A 22,823-nucleotide genomic window follows, 5' to 3' on the forward strand; every position below is an offset into this window, starting at 1 on the left:
CTCTTATTTTCAATTTCCCTGTTGAACCACTTTGGCTGAGGGTTGCCATTGCTAGTATTTGCCTTAATGGTATACATCTAGAGCATTTTTCTGTGTATTCTTCCTGAATGGCATCCCAGTGCGTATCTATGCCTGTGTTCTCATCATACTATAGATTTTTAACGTACTCCTTTAGTTTATTTAGGTCTTGTCGACGGTAGTCTAATCTCATTAATATCTTCTTTTTTATGTTGAACATCAACTTTTGCCTAGATTTGCACCAACTGAAAGGTCAAATACTAGATTATCTTCCGTTGACAGGACGATGTCTAGTATGTTGTTTCCTCTGGTGGGTTTGTCAACCCATAGGTGGAGGAATTAATTTTAACAAAATCTAAAAGTCTCTTTCCTTCTATGTTTGATGCAGAGGTCATCGTGTCCCAATGTACTGCTGCATTGAAATCTTCCATTATTATGCAGTTTTGTTGTTTGAGTCTCTTGTCCTAGTAGTGCATATAGCTCCTCATCAGACATTTGGTGATGGGGGGAGGTCTGTACACTCTTCCTTCCCGAAGAGAGAGAGAGAGAGAGAGAGAGAGAGAGAGAGATAGAGAGAGAGACGAGAGGAGAGAGAGACAGAGAGAGAGAGAGAGAGAGGAGAGAGAGAGAGGAGAGAGAATCCTGCTCAAGAACAGATTGACAGTAAGTTCACTACTAAGGACAGGTCAAGTAAAGTAGTAAGGTATGATTAGAAAGGGATGGGAGGTATCTTAAACTGCACTTGAATGAGTAGTACTTGGAACCTGGTGCACACCCTCCTATCATCTACATGAATAAATGTATAAGTTAGTTTTACGTTCATACTTCACGCAATGAATATGAAAGCAAGATTTGCAATAAATGATGTTTGCAATCCACTGTCACTGACTTTTACCTTTATAGTAAAATAATTATAGTGAAGATACACTGAGTTCTATGCGAAAATGGAAGTAACACATGCACGCAAAGAGCATAACTAGCTAGAATTTGTTCCTTAACATAATTTTTTTTTTAATCAACTTGTATTTTCATTGCTAACAAAACTGAGGTCTTAACAATACGATAACCTTCTAGTGCCAGCTGGAAACCGATTAAAAACAATCAAAGATGGTAAAGCAATGAATCTGTGGTTCTGGCAACTCATGCGTATACGAGGTGGATGTTGGTCACTGACCAGGCTTGGAAGCTCGTGATGCGCCCCTGTTATTACTACTTCAGGTAAACCACCAAGGTATGGAGAGAATTAATATAAAATCAACTTACCGGACTATTCAGAATACCCTCTTGCAAACAGTACACGGCTTCATTTGCAAACTTGGATGCAACACGAAGTTGGATATCTTCATCACCCAGAGGTCCCTGTAAACATTATATATTATTTACAAAAACATAAAATAAAATAATTCTCAATACTTATAAACCTTGTAAGACGCCAGGATAAATGAAACAACAAAAATCAAGGTGAGTGAAAAAATAAAATACTGACTTGTATCTGTAAAATTACCATTAAAAACTTGATTAAAGTCATTGTTCCTTGAATCCATAACTTCACTGAATAAGCTTTATCAAAAGAAGTCTATGCATTATTACATTATTATTAGTAGTTAATTAATATTTATGTGGATCACACCCATGCCTATAAACTTGCCAAGAAGTTCATGTGAACAGTTTAAAGTATTGAAAAATAATTTTTGTCTAATGCAGGTGTAGTAAACAGAAAAGCATCTAAGGACTTGGGATGCATGTAATTGTGTGCACTAAAAGCTTGAGTATGGCCTGAAGGGTCAGGCATCTTTTCTCATGCTTTTATTTTATTTTTTTTTTACAGTTTATGACCTTTAGCTTGAAGCTGACGTTATGGCAATGGTTTCACTGCATTTCTGTCATTGGCCTTACCTTTAGAGTAAAATAATACAGGATAACTTAACAGTTTCCCCACAGTTGTAATTTCCCATGACTGATTGCCCGCTATGTGTAACACCCTTCATGTTTCATTTTTTGTTATCTGAACCTTTATACTATACTTTAGCCTTAGTTGGGTATTTTAATAGATTGTGAAGATTTGGTTTATTTTCCATTATTTTGTTACAATATGATTCTAAACACAGGTGGTAATGTAGAAACAGTAGAAATAGGATACAATTATTACATATTTGTCATTTTAGTCCTTATGTTTATGCCTTAGATAAGTTTTTGATAAATCAGTTTTTTTTTTTTTTTTTTTTTTGAATGAGAAACTAGATTGTATTGATGCTGCTACACCTTGATGGTGATACCTGCAGCAATCAAGGAGCACAGAGTGGAGAGATGTAAACACTGTCCAAGCATAACATTTCCTATTTGTGCATCTGTACAAACCCTCACACACTCCAATCACAAGGGGAAGAAAAAAGTAGAAATTATCCACTCATGTTTACACAAAAGCACTGACAACAAGTACTAATTAGAAAAGTAGCTTCTTGGCGAGCAACGAAAATGAAAGAACAGTGTCTAAAATTTGGACTTTTAACATTTAAAATGCAGTACTTATATATATATATGATTTTAGTTTTATAAAAAATATTATGATTCACACCAAACCTACAATTTTTACACATACCAAACCTACAATTCCTACTTATCTTGAATAGTTATTTAGGAAGGAGGGTGCCAATCTGCAGATGAACCAAGTATGTGAGAACCAAGGATAAGTGCATAGTAAGTGGGATACAAGACAACTTCATTTCAGCAGGGCATATACAAGTAAATTTTGTATTAGTTTATATTCAAGGACTTTTGACTGTAAAAGTTTACAATCCCTTATCTGATATTCTAAAAACCAAGTGGCTCTAATAATTCAAAGAATTTTATGGAGGGTAGAGCATCACTCTTTAGGCTCAATTGGCATACCAAAAACTGAACTAATTTGTGTGTGAACTGTTGGTCTTCATTAGGCTGTTACACAAACAGTATCCATTTTTATAAAAATAAGTCAAATAATACTTTTGTATTCAATACAGTAATCTCTCAATTACCTGGATTTCGCATTATCAGGACACAACTGAACCCCAGGAACCAGGGATATGGATATAGATATAATATAGATAATATCGGCGTGGAGGTTGGGCCTCAGGCTATACAAACATGTCCAACAGGGCCAAGTAACTGCTGTGGCCCCAGTAGAACAAGGGATGCAGTGTTGGGGCAGGGGAGCCAACCAACCCTTCCAGTAGAAGAGAATCCCCCACTTTTGGTCAGTAGCCTTACCAAAGAGCTGAGAGTGCCAGGAGGAGAGGTAGTGCAGGTGACTCCCTTTCCCCTTCAGCCCACAAGAGACTGTGGTATCTGTCTTGACGGGAAAGGCAGGAGCTTGCCAAGGACATGCATTGCTCAACAATGGTGCAAGCATGTCTTTGTTAGAAGAATACCTGATGACCAGGTCAGTACAGCGCATAAAGGGTTTAGTTTTATGACCAGCTGGCGGTCATCAAATGGTAGCCCGACGGAACACAAAGCAGCAAATAATGATCAACAGGCATAAAAGGAATTCCCATTGTTTTGGGGATAGATTTCGTGCCGAGAAACAAAATGATGATAACTAGCATGGATGGGGAGGGGATTAAAGTACTATTGGGAAGTCTATGAATTCCTGTGAAGAGAGCGAGACAACCGAATGTGTGTGTGTGTGTGTGTGTGTGTGTGTGTGTGTGTGTGTCAGTGAGTTCGATGGTGGTGGGGGAGGATACCCACTACCTGAGGCAGAGGATGTAGTACCACCTTGCACTCTTGTGCCTAACCTTGGCATCCACACAAAAATTACCTGATGGTATATTAGTTATAATCAAACCCCATGAAAGTGGAATGCCTTCATACCATTGGGTCTGACTGAGATTGTTCAACAGTTTAAAGCTGACTTAGATGAGTATCACATCATGATACTTCTGTAAAATATTGGAAAATTCTCTACTATTACCAATCTCTGGTGTGATCTCAACCAATTTCTGTTTCATCATAATGGTAAAAAAAAACATTTTTACAAGGTTTCTGTATCACGTGTGGAACATGTGTTTGATGATGTTTACTCATGAAGTTTTTTTAAATTATTCTAAGAATGGCTATTAACTCACAGCTTTTGCATGGAAATGGTATAATCTTTATCCTCAAAACTAACGGCAAACTTTCTCACTGCCTCTCCTGTTGTTCCCTGAACATCATACAACTGAATCTTCTCTTGAACTCTTGTTGATAGTAATCACCTACACATTCCTTACGAGTCTGAAACTTACCTCTAGCCTTTGCCTGAATGGTAAAATGGATTAAGTTAATAGAGTTTGTCTATTAATCTGGTTTTTATCCACACCATTAATAACTTCCATTTCATGGATTGGTCCTTGCCTTTGCTTTGTAATTACAGTAGAGTTAACTAAAGCAAAACCTTGGTACAACTTCATGAATGTGTTCTCGATCCATGAGAATCGTCGACACCGTTGACCGTGGAAGTTCTAGCTATTGTCCTATTGTGCTTAGTCTTTTTCCTCACCCATACTGATTAATCACATTCAGTTTTATTTCATTCCTAGCTGATATCCTTCTTGCCTTTTTGGCATGCCAAATTGTTGACGATGAAAGTGCCCTTTCTTTCAACATACTGCAGCTCAATTTACACCTGTTCTTGGGACTGATACGAGCTTGAGATGTTAAGTGGGTCACAAATATCATCTAACTTGTCTGATTGTACACTGCTACAGACAGATGGAGTACAATTAAATGTTAGTATGCATCAAAGATCTTTGGTGTCAACATTTTAAATGGATGAATATTAAACTTATCAATCCTTCCAACCTAGCCACATGTTCTTTATAACTATTTAATCGTATAATCATATGGATGGATATAAAGTTTGAGTGTGTGTGGCCTGCTTTACATATATTGTTGGGACTGCTACTCGCAAGCCCTGCCTGCTTCATAATGTTTTTTTATTTTCCTCATTTTTGTCAATTTCTTTATACTGTTGTAACTGTAAACTGTTACAAGTTGTACCTGTCGTAAGCTGATGCCTATCTATACTAATCTGCTATCAAGCGGCTGAATAAGGCTTCTTGCATTAGCATAGAAATAAAAAGCGCATATGCTGTCAACCACTGACTCTTCTATAACAGGATGTGCTCAACAGTTGAGCAAAAGCAGTCCTTATCTGTCATTAGGAAGGTGTTCCTGAGATCAATTTTACACTCGGCACAAACATATGTTTAATCCATCTAAACGTATGTTTGTCCATCCGTGAGCGCAACAAATAACAGGGCTCAACAGTTGAGCAAAAGCAGTCCTTATCTGTCATTAGGAAGGTGTTCCCGAGATCAATTTTACACTCGAAACAAACATATGTTTAATTCATCTAAACATATGTTTGTCCATCCGTGGGCGCAACAATCAACAGGGAGAGAGTCAAATTCTTAAAATACCTGAGCTTGCAATATTTCCTAACACCGAATTAAAATTTGTGCATTCTTGCCATGGTAACACAACACAAAACAAGCCTTTCTTTGCTGGTTTTAATTTCTTTCACTGTAAGCTCTGCCCATCATCCAGTGCTGTTGAATAGGCTTCTTTCAGCAACATTGTAAATTTCTTCAGGAATTAAGTTGAATTCTTCCTTTATTTCAGCAAACTCCTTGAATTCAACAGCTGAAGGCTGGTTGGCTGGCTTCCTTTCATTAGATATGTCCAACTTTCAAAAGCTATGATGAACTTTGAAACAAGTTAACCTTCCTTCTATCATAAAACCTTCCAGCTTCTTTACTTAAATTTTTTTTTTTTTTTTTTTTTTGGCAAATTCACAGCCTTTCTCTTGAATTATAGGGCTTTGTACTCACATGTCATAAATGTTGAAGAACACATATAATACTCTCATTAAATAATACATGCTTTAATCCCTTTTTGAGCCACTTGATTTCAAACTTCTGCTTAATAATCGGTTTGTTTTTATATTTAATATTACAAGCATTGGCGAAAATACAACAATTTTGCACCACATGACAATGAACTTCTGGAGACTGAAGTTGTCAGAAATAATTAGCAGGAAAACAAAGCAGCCTCTCTATGAATAAAGTGAGATTAATTTACAGGAACAGAAAGAAAGGGTGGTAGCATTGGGTGATTGGCAATTAGGGCCTTCAAGCAAATCTGTATGTGTACTTAAGAAGAGAAATATAAAAATAAAGCCATCCATGGCAAGGAAAAATGCATATATATTCCCCATTTCTTTAAAAAGCATTAAACTATTTCTTTAATCTCTCTCTGGATAACTCGTTGATTTAATGGCACTTGGGAGGAAAATATGCCAGTTGCTTGAGTTCTATTATTTAAATACTAGATATGAGGGAGTTTACTGTATATGGTCTGTATCCTGAAGTTTGGTAAACTAGCTATACAAAACCTGGTTTTATCTAGCATAAACATAATTATTCCTTACATTTAATTAATATGTACCCCATAAGATCAACACCACTTGAAAATCATTTTTCAGTTTTCACATAAAAAATATTCCTTCTAATTTAATTCCTTGAAAAATACACATTTGAACATCTTTAGCTTACCAGTGGTGCTTTTGAGTATTTCTTCATTATTTCTACTGCCTTTTCATTAACGGGTCGCTCCTTTACCCCTGCTTCATACACAAAGATGCCCTTTCCTGACTTTCGACCTGAAATTAAATAATAGCATATCTTTTATTTAATGGTACAGTGGTGTGGTCATGCTTTTAATAATAATATAAAAAAAAAAGGCATGAAGAGTAAGGACTAACCAAAACAAGATAAATGCTGCACATTAAGAATAGGGAAAATTACACATTTTAAATGTAATCTGCATTTATCCTAGGATTCAAACATACTTTCATAAATGTTTCATAAATGGAGTTACTCTCGCAACGAGCGCTTCAGCTGTCTTGTGTCAAAACAAAATCCTAAGGCCTGATCCAACCTCATGCAGTCGACTTCCAGTGTTAATCAAACTTCTGCAGCTGGTCTAATGTACTTACTGGGGATAGACTGACTATGGAGGGGCTGTTGAGGAGGGTAAAAATTACTTGTATGAAAGTGTAGGTTAGTATCAGGATAAATACAAATTACATTTAAAATTCATTTGTTGTGACAGGAATAAATACCTCCACTTTCATAAATGGAAGGCACTAACTAGGGTGGATGGATGGAAGGCACTAACTAGGGTGTTTAGGTCATAGGCCTAGGCACTTTTTTATTTTTTGTGTAGTTTTACCAGACACCATTGAGTTACTCTACTAGGCCTGGCCCAAAGGATTAGTTATTTGCCAACTTTACTTCGTATAGAATTTTAGAAATGTTTCTACAGAAAATTTATTTTCTTTCACTGTGGTTTTTAAAGTATGTTTCTTGGGTGGTGATACTTCTGGTATGCCATTAAAATATGAAATTTTTTTAATCAATTTGTATTTTTCATAACTAACAAACCCTCAGTCTTAACATTAGGATAATAACTTAGCGCCAGCTGGACAACTGGGTAAAGTTAAAAAATTGTGCTTATGCCAAATAGGGACTATTGGCATTCTGAGCTTGGTCAACGAGTCATGTGGAGCCACCCACATATAGAATATCTTGCGTTCTGACATAACACAATTATTGGGGGATTGTGTGACCTAGGCCCTATCCAGCTACTGACATAACATCCTGTACTTGAAAGAATCCCTGTGGCAGAGCTTGTCCACCCCATGTAAAACAGGAGTGGAGCCGCGGTTTACATGTTGAGGAACTTGGGGGCTAAGCCTGTCAGGTAAAAGGATATGGATGTGGTTTGGCAGTTACATACTCCTTTACATACTCTTATCTTTAGTACCTGTAGGAGGAGGGAGTGGTTCCTCCTATATGACACTGAGGGAGCAATGGCCCTGATGTCATGGGCTTTCATCTTTTCCAGAGAATCTGCTGTGTACCTGTGTTTCGATGGCACCTTACGTTGTACTCCTGTACCAGAAGGTTGGGTGGTTGGGAAAACTCTCTTGTGACATCCACTAGCAAGTACAACAGGTCGGCATACTACTCAGCCTGTGACCACAGGAGCTAACTGGGTCATCCGTAAACCTTGGGACTGGTAGAGCCTGTTTAGTATCCTTCTCAATAGACTGAATGGAGGGAAGTTGTACGTCTATATTGTCCCATTGATGCTGGATAGAGTCCTGCACCGCCATCCTCTGGTCTGGGATTGGGGAACAGTACAACAGCAACTTTGCGTTAACGGCTGTCACAAGAAGATTGATCATGGAGCCCTGCTACAGATCTAGAAGGCTGTTTATTATTTTTTGGTTCAGAGACCACCCAATCCCAATGATCTGATCCTTTCTGCTTTGTAGGTCAGCCACATTTTTTCTTTCCTGGAATGATGTCAAATGTAGGGATTTTTGAAGGACTTTATGCTTAGGTTAGTTAAGATAAAGGCAGAGAAGGGAAGCAGATAGATTGCAAAAATAAACAGTTTGGTAGTTCATAAACCTGTCATTTCTTTCCCCACCCTTCCTGGAGTCCTTTGTTATCCTTACTCAGTCTATGGCTTTTTCCTCTGCTAAGCTTTTGCTAGTGCCAAGACTTCCTCTTTAGCTGCACCTTCCACTCCCCTTTCAGTTCAGGAAAGCGCAATGAGAAGTTAGAACAGGACGTAAACCTAATTTTAGTCAGTTAACAGTTTGCCTGAATTTATGTTGGAGAACCATTCTGGGGTCCCACCATCATGTACGATTATTTTTAAGTTCCCCTGGGCGCAGTGTGGTTCTGTGCCCTCAGTCACCTGCCTCTCCTTTTTCATGCCCTGAGTCTCATTTAATGTGTTAGCAGATGTACAATCTTTGCTACGTATTTGACTTTTACCATTATCAGCATCTACTGTAATACAGGCGGCCCTCGGTTAGCAGCAATTTTCGACGCTAAGCGATTTTAAAGCCTACGGCCGCTGCACACCTTTCAAAATTCTAGACCAGTCAAACGGGGCCGTAATCCCGCAATGGTGCAATAAGTAAAATTATATTTTTGCAAATACATAGTACTATAGAATTTACTGTACAGTACATTTTAGTATTATAATACTGTAATGTGAAAAAAGCCTAGCTTTGATCCTTTGGGTGTCTAGAGTATGTAAAGATTGAATAAGGTTTTATACAGTGTACAGGTAGCTGTAGTTTTCAAGTTACAATAATTCGTTTTACGATACGTAATCCGATTTTATGAGAGACCAAATTACAATAGCCTAACTTTATCCCATCTTCTAGTTAAATAAGTTCAAAAACAGCAAGAGAGAGTGAAGAAAGTATGGTTATACTCGTTGCGTAAACATGTACAACCATGAACAACCAAACAAAAAAAAAATCCGTTTGGCTTGTATTTCATTCATCATACTATAGTACACTACTACCGTAGTTGTTACAAACGATGTTATGCTGAACAGAACTGAGATATCTTAATGCAATAACTTTATTTGCTATAGATCAAAGATCAATCCAGATCAAAGATCAATCGGGAAATATACTTTTAAATTCAAACCTAGTTATAACTGAAGCTGAGAAAACTGTTCAAGCTGCTAATGACTATTATCGTGCATCGGCAACAAGGATAAAACTTCAGTAAACGTATGCCATCGAACACAACCGTAGATAAAATTGAGATAAAAGCATTTTAATCAAAACTCCTGTGCTTGAAAGAACATGTTTTACTGTTGGTTTCACGCCGATATAAGATAAATAATGCAAAGTTCGTATTACGATGATATAAAGGAAAATTGCGAATGGAATGACGTAAGTTTTTTACGCAACAAACATGCCGCCAACGTAATCTGTTAACGAAAAAAAAAATAGTTCACAATCACAACAAGACCTATTCATTTCATATTTCCACCTAAAAACACATCGTATAAGGAAAAATAACCTTGTCTTACATAAGTCAAGTATATAGATATTCGTTAACACTAACTAGAAGCAAGAAAATTTGTTCAGAATTGTGTTAAATATGGCAAAACAAACTCTTATTCGCCATCAGCTGATTTCAAACCAAAACATTGGCCCTCCGTGGAATACTGGCTTAGATTTGCTGTAGTATTTTATAATACAATAATATGAGAATACATACAATATTATTGGATACAGTGAAGTAATGTATAACTTTTTAAAGGATTTATGGAAAAGATGAATACTTATTATATAACACCATGCATTTTTCGGAACAGTGGCGGACAAGAACGAACATGAAAAAACATCCTCTGACAACGTGGTAGCAATCTTTGTAACTTGATATTTTTGGAAGAGCGGCTTACAAGAACGAACATGAAAAAACATCGTATTTGATAACGTGAAGGGCAGTTTCAAAAGCTGCCTTTGTATCGTATTTCTGCGTAGAAATAAAAATAACCTATACGTAATACATTTTTATACACATTTTAAACATAAAACTATGAACATTTATAAAATCGACACATCGATCACTAAATTTGTACTTTTTTTAACTCGATACTTTCGGAAGAGCCGCAGGCGGCGGCTTACAAGAAAGAACATGAAAAAACATTCTCTTTGATAACGTGAAGGGCAGTTTCAAAAGCTGCCTTTGTATCATACTTCTGTGCAGAAATAAAAATACCCTATACGTAATACATTTTCATAACCATTTTAAACATAAAAAAGCATGAATATTTATAAATCAACACAAATTTGCACTTATGTAACTCGATATTTTTGCATAGAACAGCGCCAGAGGCATATATTTTACCCTAATACCTATGTAATAACTCTCCATAAAATTTTTTAATATCATTTGCATAACCCTTGTGGTCCGAACGGCATTTCTACAAATGTATGAACTCGTTAGACATAACGGCGCTAGCGGCGCTGTTAACCAAAACTTGTGCAGTAAAAATACCTTAAAATGCCTTATCTTTTTAATGAATATTTTTGATGACAGCCGTAAAACCGATTTGCCGCTAAGCGATTGCGCCATTAACCGCGGGCCGCCTGTAATAAGACTGATAGCACTGATAGGAATAAATTATATAGGTATAGACATTATCAAAATATGTTTGCTATGAATTGTACTTATTCGATCATACATTGACTCAGTGTAGGTATAGAAAGTGTTAATAATGTGCCTAAATCCTTGTCTGCCATTCCTCTTTCTCCTAAAAACACATATGTTCGTTCTTTACAATCTGTTTCTTTGGCTATCAGCGAGTTTCTCATTCTGTCCCTATTAATATTTCTATTTCCAAATCCTACTATGAATACAGTATCTTCTCTAGTTTCCTTGCTAGATGTTATTCTAGCTGCTTTGTTTTCTAAGGATGTGTTGTCTGGGAATGCTCTTAAGTCTACAGTATAAGATCGTTTTTGGATGATGCAGGGATGTAGGTCGTTGTTGTCGCGTCTCTTTCCCCCCACCCCTCCCCTCAACATGTAGGTTGTTGCTGAGACTCTACTCCCCCCCATCCCCTTAAAACTTTTCCCTTTTTCTTTAGCACCTGGTGATGTTTTGTTGTCTTTCGCTCAGGCAACTTGTGATGACTCAGGTGGGCTGCTTGAGCCACTTCAGCCTGTATTTCTTCCAGTCTCCCATTTCATCAAGTTAGGGATTCATTATGGAAGTCTCAACTCCTTCTCTAGCAGAAGAAGAATGAATAGGAGGAATCTCCTTAGGATTTTTGGCATTTGTTGATATCCTAGTTTCATGAATCTTGGGTTAAAACTGATACCAACAAGTAAGCCTATAAAATGTAGATGTAAACATGGGGCAAGTTACAAAATATTGAGATGAATTGGAAAATTAATTAGCGAAATGAAATTAATATCAGTGATAAAATATTCTCCTGTGTACTGTAAATATATAAGTATGATATTCAGTAAAAAAAACTAAAAAACTAAACAGTATCTCTTTGCATAAGACGAAATGCCAAGTGTATGCTAGATGTAACCATGGAGTAAGTTACATACAAAAAAGGCAAGTTACATGTACAAGGTTTCCTTGATATTACAAGGCGAAATGGTAAATTGATGATTACAACAAAACAGAAGTTTAATTTGTAATACATTTCTTACAAACAAACAAAATATGAGTCTAGTCTACAGCACAATTTGAATGATGCAATATTCGCCAGTATAATTCCCATAAAGGAACAAAACAAAGTAAAAAGGCAAATTTACTGAATTCCAGATAAAATACAGGAATATGGTTATTATAAAGAATGATAAAGTTACTGTATAAAAATAGACTCTCACAGTGATAAAACCATGGTAGGCTATAGGTAAAAGTAGTTAGGCTATGGGGCAGCCTATATGTTTCTGTAGACTGAATTGCAAACCAATTTACATTAAAATCAAATTCTGACATGCATGCAAGAACTTGACCTCGTCATAACTCAATGCCTAGCTGTATCCCCATTTTGTCTTAAAAAAAACAAGTAGGGCTTAAAAAGCAACCAAAAGGAGAAACCAAAACAGCTCCATCTCATATGCAGGAATAACCTTTGTCAACAGACAGGGTCATAACTGTTCTCACTTATTCAAAGCCCAGTTAATGTAAGCATGAGAACCCTCCCATGCAGCATCAGAAATGGCCTTGATCATTCAAGTCAAAATCTTTAAGACTTCCCTGATAAAATTCCGCTGATGTCCTGAACACTTTAAGCTGTCACCACCAACTTTCTCAGCTGGTGCCACAAACTCTCTAAGCTGGCACCAATAACACTAAGCTGGTGCCAAAAACTCTAAGCTGGCATCAATAACTCTCTAAGCTGGATCATTAACCCTTCAAGCGGACACAGGAAAGAGGCGATCATACCGAGTGAAAGGTCCGATGTAAAAAAAACTCCATCACAGCATATCCAAAGCACTTTTGTCAGTCTCAAGAATATGTCTCTTCAAAGGAATGAGACAGCAAAGAAAACAGAATCTTTGACCAAAGACAATTAAAGCTCCAGTCAAGTGCCAGTTCATAAGAGATGGCGCTCCACGACTTCAAAAAAACCAGGAAAGCAAAAGCCAACACTTAAAAAGAGGCTTTGTGCACCAGTATTTGAGAAAACGTACAAAACACTCTCTAACTGATGTAAAAAGCTTTAGTTTCTTCAAATACTTAATGGGTGCAAAAATACTATGAGGATATAGCAAAGCACAACGCTGCTGTAAATGCTGAAAAACCTGTGTGAATGGCCACTCGCTTACCAACAGATAGAAGCTATCTTTAACAGTAGGTAAGATTCATTCCAAATAAATAGTTTGAATATTAATAAAAAATGATTATGCTAACTTCCAACAGGTGACAAAACCCATGTTATCTGCAATGTTAACAATTCTGCAGTTCCTCACAACTCAGTTCTTTATTTATCCACATAACAAAGCAATGGTTCAGTAAGTGGCAAATATTGATAAAATTATACTGATAACTGTTGTAAATAATTTTTACACAGAAAACTGACCTCTTAGCTCATACACCCTGTATTAAAACTGATAACAACCTAGAAATGAAGGCTTAAAACTTCTTTTCACAAATCTTCAACACATTAGATCAAATTAAAATACCTGTGAGGGCTAAATTCATCTTTAAATAATTTGTAAAAGAAACTGACCCAAAACTTTGATTGTACAACCTGAAAATCAATAGATAACAACTTACCAAGAAATCCAGCATCAACAAGACCTTTGAGAATACTAATATCAGCACTTCCAAATCTTTCACCAAATGCCTTGCCAAGGTCCTCACCAACATGCATAGCAACATCCAACCCTGTAGACATAAACACCATTAAATTTGCAGAGGGCACACTTTACAGCTACCCAATTCAATTATAAATAACTGACAAATACTAAAAAGAAAAATAATAAAAAGAAAAATAATAATAAAAAAGTTTTATTAGTATATTATTTTATACATACTTATATGAGCCAAATTGCTGAGTTTCAACCTGTAACTGTATTTTGTTGATAAAAAAAGTACCATGCTAACTGACCCACTTACCAACTTCATCAGCCAAAGTTGCATGTCCAACTGGCCACCCAAAGGCTTTAGAAAGCTTATCCATCTTCTTAGGATCAACACCTTCTTGGAATAATGTAACACATTCGGATAACATGGGTGCTAAAATTCTAGTAGTGTAAAATCCTGGGCCATCTTTAACCACAATGACAACCTGCAAAAGGACAGTGAATTGCTTTTAAGGTTATTGATATCAAAGTGTGAAAACTAACACTTCAAACCAAAATCTTTAAATACTGAAATGAAATACACCGGCACTTTAAAAAAAAAAAAAACTGGTCAGTGCTGTTGACTATCAGCACAGGTTCTTGCTCCTGGTGCAGCCTGTGACCAAACTACACTTTCAAATCATCCACCGCTGAAAAATTAACAAACCGACAGTCATGGCAACACTGAGGGATGCATGCTCCTGCAGACAGAGGATGAGAGAATAATGCTGTTGGAGGGACACTAACGGGAATACACGAATGCTGAGACTTCATTGTCTTCAAGCTTAGCCATTTTTTTTTATATAGAACGACAACTGACAAAATAAGCACTTTTTGTATAAAATAAAAAAAAAAAATTTCAGTTAGACTGCAATTTTCCTAATTATGTAGTACAACTTCATTACTGTTACCTGTTGGTGGTAAAATGGGCACAACATAGAAAAATATATCTCTCAATAGATCTTTTTATTTCCTTTATTTCCTTAACAATTACATTTTGAATTATAATAACTTTTTGCTTATATGTCACCTGTTTGTTCCATTTCAGAACCAAGCAAATGACACAAACAAAAACAAGGAAAAAGAGCAATATTCAAGAGAAACAACAGTTCAAATGTCAGCAAAACGGTGAGTTGGAACAAAGTTAAGAGAAGACATCTGCATACAATGGCAGCCAAAAGCAAAGTACAGCAGTCTCCACTTATCGGCGATCCAATTTTATGGCCCAAATTGGCGATTTATGGCGCCATAACAGGCCAAGTTTTGGTTATCGCCATAAGGTACTAATAATAAGAGTTATGACACCATAACCAACATAACAGAGGCTCCATTAACTGAAACTTGGTGCCATAAGGACCATAAATGGCAGTTTCGGTTAATGGCGGTCTTCGCTTATCAGCACCCCGCCGAGAACGGACCCTCCCCCCCCCACAATAACCAGTACAGGCAGTCCCCGGGTTACGACGGGTTCGGCTTACGACATTCCGAGGTTAAGGCGCTTCTCAATTATATTCATCAGACATCATTTCCAGGGTTACGAAGCCTAAAACGCTCATCTGGCAGATGAAATATGACACAAAAAATGCAAAATAATCAATATTTGAAGTTTTTTTGGATGAAAAATGCAATAAGAATGTGGTTTACATAGTTTTCAATGCACCCAAAGCATTAAAAGTAAGGTTTTCTTAGGATTTTTTTTGACGATGTTCCGGCTTACGACGTGTCTCAAGAACGGAACCCTCGTCGTAACCCGGGGACTGCCTACTTTTTTCAGTAAGTTTTAAAAGGCCATTCCACATTGTATTCAGAGGGTAAATCCCCATGAAAAGTATAAAACGTTAGTGTAGGAGGAATTCATCAACGAGACAGTGGAGGAGGGGGAAGCAAATATATTATTCCTTAACTCCTATCATAACTTATTCTTTCCAAAGAGAAGAAAACCACACTCATGCCTATACATATAGGCCAACACACACACAGCCATCGTGCACAACTGAAACGTTCAGTTTTTATAAAACTCATTCCTATACAGCCTAATGATTTCATCTCTGCTTGCTGTAGGTGACATAATGCAAATACAGAAAAACACAATAGTGTACAGAAGAAAACCAGCCAGAAATAGTCAAAATCATTACTGCTTGTTCATACTATCTACACAAGGACATGAAAGAAAGAATTATAACAAAAATGTAAACATTCCAGTGCTACTTGGTGGGAAACAGGTGATTATAGAGACAGCCTAGCACATTAGCCAAGCATTATTTTACTTATTTTGAATGCCAATTGTACCTAATGGTGCTAAGATATAAGCCAACTTTAACAGTAGGTAGGATTTATTTTGAATAATTATAGTTAAGAGATTATAGCATACCATAAAAGATGAGAACTAAAATCACCAACAATCCCTTTTTATATTTATGACAAATATTTAAAAGATGTACTAGGATGGGAGACTACAGGCAGTCCCTGGGTTACGATGGGTTCGGCTTACGACGTTCCAAGGTTAAGGTGTTTTTCAATTATATTCAGAAATCATTTCCGGGGTTACAACGCATGTTCCAGGGTTATGAAGCCTACAACACTGATCTGGCAGAAGAAATATGACACCAAAAATGCAAAATAATCAATATTTGAATTTTTTTTCATTAAAAATGGAATAAGAATGCATTTTACATAGTTTTTAATACACCCAAAGCATTAAAAGTAAGGTTTTCTTAGGATTTTTGATGATGTTCCGGCTTGCGACGATTTTCGGCTTATGACGCATCTCAAGAACGGAACCCCCGTCGTAACCCGGGGGGTGCCTGTATATTCCCTTGTATCAATGAGCTGAAGTGCGAGTATTGACATAAAAGTTGCCATGAAGTCTTTGCGGTCAATTCACATGAACTGAATATTTTCCTGCAAAACTGATTCAAATATTGTGGTCCAAAATAAAGATTATCATATACAGTCAGTTACCGGTTATTGGCGGACTCGGTTAACGTCCATCCGGTTTTATGGTGCTTGTCTAGGCCTCATAAAATCGTCTATTTATGGCGCCATAATATGCCAAGTTTTGGTTATCAGCACCATAAGGCACCGATAATATACAGGGTGTCCCAAAAAAATGTATACACATTTTAAATAATTGTAAACTTGGTATTTATTAAAATGGTATTAATTCAAAAATTGTAAAAATATTTAAAAGTATCATTTTATTGGTTTTTTTTTTCACTGCCTGTTTTCAAACTGAAGCCCATTTTGATCCAGACACTGCTGACAAAGGAAGCAATGGAATCGCACACACCAAGAAACAATTCCCTTGGTATTTGGGCGCATTTATGTTCACTGGCTTCTCTCAATTCAGCAACTGTTGCAGGTTTCATAGCGTAGACCTTGTCTTTTAGGTATCCCCATAAGAAAAAATCTAGTGGTGCGAGGTCTGGTGAACAGAGAGGATATTCAACCAAACCACTTCGTCCAATCCACCTGATTAGTAAGATCTCATCAAGGAAGGATCTAACATCGCGATGGTAGTGTGGGGGTGCTATTTACAATTATTAAAAATAGTCTAAATGCTGTGAAAAAAACAATAAAATGATACTTGTAAATATTTTAATATTTTTGGAATAATAAAATTAGAATAAACTCCAACTTACAATTATTTACAATGTGTATAAATGTTTTTTATACACATTGTGAGGAGAGTTATGCCTCTTTCTTCTGTCCAGGTTAACAGGTGTCTTGTTAACTGAAAGAGGGAGAAAGAGTGCGTGCCTCTTGCTTGCGTATGTAAGCCAGAGCCGTGGTGTTGTCCGAGTTTATCTGTATCACCCCGCCTCTGACTATCTCTTCGAAGAACTTTAAGGCTAGGTGTATGGCCACTAGTTCCTTGCAATTGATGTGCCAGGACACCTGTTCCTTTGTCCAGGTGCCTGACACCTCCCTTGCTCCTAGCGTCGCTCCCCATCCCGACTCCGAAGCGTCGGAATATAACACTTTGGTCTGGGTTCTGCAGGGCAAGCGATACGCCTTCGTTCTTTTGAAGAGGAAGGATCCACCACTTCAAATGATCTTTTACCTCTTGTGGAAGCGGGAAGATGTCCGAGAGTTGTCCCGTCTTCCAACTCCACACCCCTTTCAGGAAAAACTGAAGAGGGCGAAGGTGAAGCCTCCCCAGAGAAGAACTTTTCTAGTGAGGACAGGGTCCCTAAAAGGCTCAGATAATCCTCGCTGAACTGTTTTCTTTCTCTCTAAGAAGCTCGAGATTTTTGACAAACCTTGAGTGATTCTTTCTCGCGAAGGAAATACTCGAAAACCCCGAGAATCCATCTGAATCCCCAGATAGACCAAGCTCTGGCTGGGGATCAGCTGCGACTTCTCGAGGTTCACGAGTAATCCCAGCGATTCTATCATGTTCCTTGTTACTGATAAGTCCTCCAAGCACTGAATCTCCGACTTGGCCCTGATCAGCTAGTCGTCCAAGTAGAGGGAGATGTTTATTCCCTCTAGGTGAAGCCATCTTGCCACATTCGCCATCAGGTTGGTGAATACTTGCGGAGCTATAGACAGACCGAAGCACAGAGCCCTGAATTGAAAAATCTTGTCTCCTATTACAAACCGAAGATATTTCTTTGACAAATGGTGAATGGGAACGTGGAAATACGCATCTTGCAAGTCCGAGAGACCATCCAATCTCCTGGACGAAGAGCCGACATTACTGAAGCGGACGTTTCCATGCGAAACTTCTTTTTTCTGAACAAAGCGATTCAGAGCGCTTACGTCCAGAACTGGTCTCCACCCCCCGATGCCTTTGGTACTAGAAAAAGGCGATTGTAAAATCCCGGGGAGTGTGGATCCTGCACAAGTTCGATGGCCTCCTTTTCCCACATTTGTTCCACCATTTGAAGGAGAGTCTTTCTCATTACAGGGTCTCTGTACCTCGCTGACAGTTCCCGAGGCGTAGATGTTAGGGGAGGGCTGTCCTCGAAGGGGATTACATATCCTTTCTTTAGGACCGACACTGACCAAGGGTCGGCTCCCCTTTTTGCCCATACTCCTGCAAAGTTCAGGAGTCTGGCGCCCACTGGTGCTTGAATGAGCAACAAGTCATTTGGTTTTCTTGAAAGGCCTAAAGGAAGACCTTCCTCTCTTGTCAGAGCTCTTCTTTCTGGCAGGGGGGACGAGCCGCCTGCACGCCTCCACGAAAGGGCTTGCTGAGGAGGACGAGAGTCCTTCTTAATCGCCGACACTACAGGGCGTCCTTTCTTGGGACGTTTGTGTTAGTAGGTCCTGTGTCGCCTTCTCAGTTAGCGAGCGAGATATATCCTTCACTAACTGAGAAGGAAACAGATGATCCGACAGAGGGGCGAACAATAAAGCAGTCCTCTGGCTCGGAGAAACCCTTTTGATAATAGGGATCCATATACTGATCTCTTCTTCAGGAGACCAGCACCAAAAAGGGAAGCCACTTCTCCCGAACCGTCCTGTACTGCCTTGTCCATGCAAGACAGGACGCTATGGAGAATCTCTGGGTTTTTAAGAAACTCCGGATCTTTAGATTTGTTGGCCAGAACTCCGAGTGACCAATCCAGAAAGTTGAACACCTCTAAAGTGACAAAAAGTCCCTTTAGAAAGTGTTCAACTCCGAAGTGCTCCACGTCGATCTGACCGATCCTAAGGAGTGACGTCTAGAGGCCTCCACTAAATTGGAAAAGTCCGCATCTGCCGAGGCAGGCAGAGAAAGACCCATAGTCTCTCCTGTCCCATACCAAATACCTCTCTTTCCATGTAGTTTGGAAGGAGGCATGCAGAATACCCCGTCTTCCCAACTCTTTCTTCTTGTCCATCCAAGAATCTAAGAATGGAGTGCCTTCTTCATAGAAATTGCAGGCTTCATTTTCAGAAAGGCCGAAGATTTTGCCGTAGCCGAGCTCGAAAAGAGAGAACGAGGAGAAGGAGGAGCCGCCGGACTAAGAGTCTCCAAACTCTTGTAGCAGTAATGAGGCTAAGACCTTGTAACTCGAGAGTCCCTCATTTGCAGGAGGTTCGTCATCAGACAAATCGTCTAAACCTCGATCAGACGAAGGAGAAAGCTCACGTTTGGAGGGAGAGTCCTTCCAAGACCTCCTACGATCTGAAGGAGAGGAGCTCCTATTTGGAGAAGAGTCATAAATTCCAGGAACGAGTCTCCGACTCCTGTCTCCTGGCTCTTGAGTCTTGCCTCCTGACTCCTGCCTCCTGGCTCCTGACTCCTGCCTCCTGCCTCCTGACTCCGGACTCCTGCCTCCTGACTCCTGCCTCCGGACTCCACCGGACTCCGGGACTCCGGACTCCGGACTCCGGACTCCGGACTCCGACTCCGACTCTGACTCCTGCCTCTGACTCCTGACTCCTGCCTGCTTGCCTCCTGGCTCTTGCCTCCTGGCTCCTGCCTGGATGACTCCACACTCCTGGCTCTTGCCTCCTGCCTCCTGGTTGACTCCTCACTCCTGGCTCTTGGCTCCTGCCCTCCTGGTGACTCCTCACTCCTGGCCGGTGCCAGACGTCTGATAGGTTCATCCAGGTTCGTACAGGAAACCTCACCTCGAGTAGGAGGATGATCCTGGCGGCAGATACCTCCATACGTCTGGAGGATCTTTTGATCTCGGAAGGAAGAGTCTTTCCTTCTAGGAGGCTCCTTTGACAGAACTCCTACAAAAGACGAAATCTGCTCTTGCATAGCCATCATGAACCTCTTCGTAACCTCCTCTTTATCCTCTTCGGAGGAGGGGAAGGAGGAAGGGGAGGAGTCCATAGCCTCCACCTCCTGCCTCCTTCTCACTCTGTTTGAAAGAATGGCTCTTCTTGCCTTCTTCACTCCCGAAGGAGACTCCTCAGGGAAGTTTTTCTTGGGCTCGAATCAATCGTCGGAGCCTTCCAAACTCCTCTTGAGTGGTTCGAGATCGATCTGAATCCCTCCAATCACGTCGGAGATGAAGATCCCGACGACGAAAAAACACTCACGCAGGACGCTTTTACAATAGCGATCATTGGCAGTCTGGGGTGTCACAGAAACCGCCGAAGGGACACCTGATCGGTTGGGGATTCTCCACAACCTCCTTTCGGTTTTCGACATTCCTTCTCCTCTGGGCATGTGAGCTTGGAAGAGGTCTAGACCTAGAGCGTTGCTGAGCCGACCAGATGCCCCCTCCACTATACTGGGGACACTCATATCACTGTCCACTGAAAAATCACTAGCCTTACCTTGTATGGCAGCCATTTTGTTTTCCATCAACTTGAAGGCTGCTTTTAGATCCGCAAGTTCTTTCGCTGAATCTACAGGTTCTGCAATAGGAGAAGGGGCTGCAATGGAAGGAGAAGTAGCAATACTTACCCTTGGGGAAGATCCCAGCTAGGAATTAGTTCAGATCTCGAACTACTTAAACTTCTATAAGAAGCCTTCCTCACTCTTTCTCTCTCTAACTTTTTCAAATAATTAGTAGTTAGATTCTTCCATTCGTTCTCACTCAAATTCTTCACATTCCTTGCAAGTACAGGCAGTCCCCCCGGGTTACGACGGGGGTTCCGTTCTTGAGATGCGTCGTAAGCCGAAAATCGTCGTAAGCCGGAACGACGCTTGGAAATATGTCTTAAACTAATAAAAAGTTATAAAAACCTTACTGTAATCCTTTGGTTACACTACATGTTGTTTCCTGTAGTTTTATGTACAACCTGGAGTTATTTTCATAAAAGAATGTTGGTTCTTGAAGGTAAAAACTATTGTAATCCTCTGGTGACACTACATTCTTGAAGTTTTATGTACAACCTGGAGTGATTTGGCAAATCTTGAGGGCTACAAGAACAGCTGATTACTATTTACGTATCATATAGACTAATTAAAGTAAACGTATCTTTAAATAGGCTTATACTATATTATAATGTATCAACAAAACATTTCCTGCTTGAGTCAGAGGCCGTTTAATGAAGAAACGAACACTTCTCTGTCCTATCTGTTCAGAAAATAAATGTTACGTCAATCCCCGAGACGGTGACCATTGTTGCCAAGCGTCTCTCTCTCTCTCTCTCTCTCTCTCTGATCAAATTACACTGGAACTTTGACATATGATTGCCCTTATATACGAATGTTTGAGATACAACAGAAAATTTTGCGAAAATATAAGCTTTGATATACAACGAAATATTTGAGATACGATTTTGCGATGAGTGTTAGTTGTATAGGCGGACCGATGAATGGCGTTCAGTCTGTTTGTTTGTTGTGCTGTATGTTAACACGTCGTTGTTAAGTTCGTTGTATTTGCGCCTATTTTTCGTGTTATTTTGTCTATTTTATTATTAACCATGGGTCTCACAAGCTAAAGACAAAGCAGGTGATAAGAAAAAAACCCAAGAAAATTATTTCGATGGAAGCAAAACATGAAATTATAGCAAAGCATAAAACCTTCCAAAGGCATCACTATTATTTCTAAACTACAAACTGATTAAAATAAAAAAAATAAAAATTAGTTTAGCAATGTTATTTCATTTGTGTTTATTACGTAGTTATTAGTGTACATACGTAAATAAAAAGAGAACAAATCGTTCCCTGCCACCCTTCCATACCTCCTCCCCTGCTGGCCTCACGTCATCTTTCGTTGTGTTAAGTAAAATTCCTTTCTTTTTTTTAATTGATTTTATTAACATTATTTATCATTTATCACATTGCTGTTATTTTATCATTATGTGTGTTTATTACTCGTTTATTTGTGTATAAATGTGTATATTATATGTAATTTAGCTGTGTTTAGGTGTGGTTTCATACCGCTAGAACGGATTAATACATATTACATTATTTTAAATGGGAAAAAATGCTTTGAGATACAACTGTTTTGATATACGACGATGGTAACGGAACCAAATTAAATTCGTATGTCAAGGTTCCAGTGTACTGGATAATGTCTCTCTTTGGATACTTCGATTTTGCCAAATCTTGAGGGCTACAAGAACAGTTGATTACTATTTACGTATCATATAGGACTAATTAAAGTAAACGTATCTTTAAATAGGCTTATATTATTAGTATCAACAAAACATTTACTGGCATGAGTCAGAGGCCGTTTAACGA

General features: G+C 38.7%; 1 protein-coding gene across 1 annotated transcript in view; it reads right to left on the reverse strand.

The window, feature by feature from the left end:
• Positions 1 to 1,281: 1,281 nt before the first annotated feature.
• Positions 1,282 to 22,823, reverse strand: part of LOC135200989 (trifunctional enzyme subunit alpha, mitochondrial-like) — a gene marked incomplete at its 3' end in the record, with an annotated part of 34,412 nt that continues 12,870 nt past the window's right edge. The window contains 4 exon segments of the mRNA XM_064229784.1: positions 1,282 to 1,377; positions 6,594 to 6,700; positions 13,671 to 13,781; positions 14,013 to 14,184. Of these exon segments, the coding sequence (XP_064085854.1) occupies positions 1,282 to 1,377; positions 6,594 to 6,700; positions 13,671 to 13,781; positions 14,013 to 14,184 (486 nt within the window).

Source organism: Macrobrachium nipponense, chromosome 27 (assembly GCF_015104395.2).
Source record: "Macrobrachium nipponense isolate FS-2020 chromosome 27, ASM1510439v2, whole genome shotgun sequence".
NCBI lineage: Eukaryota > Metazoa > Arthropoda > Malacostraca > Decapoda > Palaemonidae > Macrobrachium > Macrobrachium nipponense.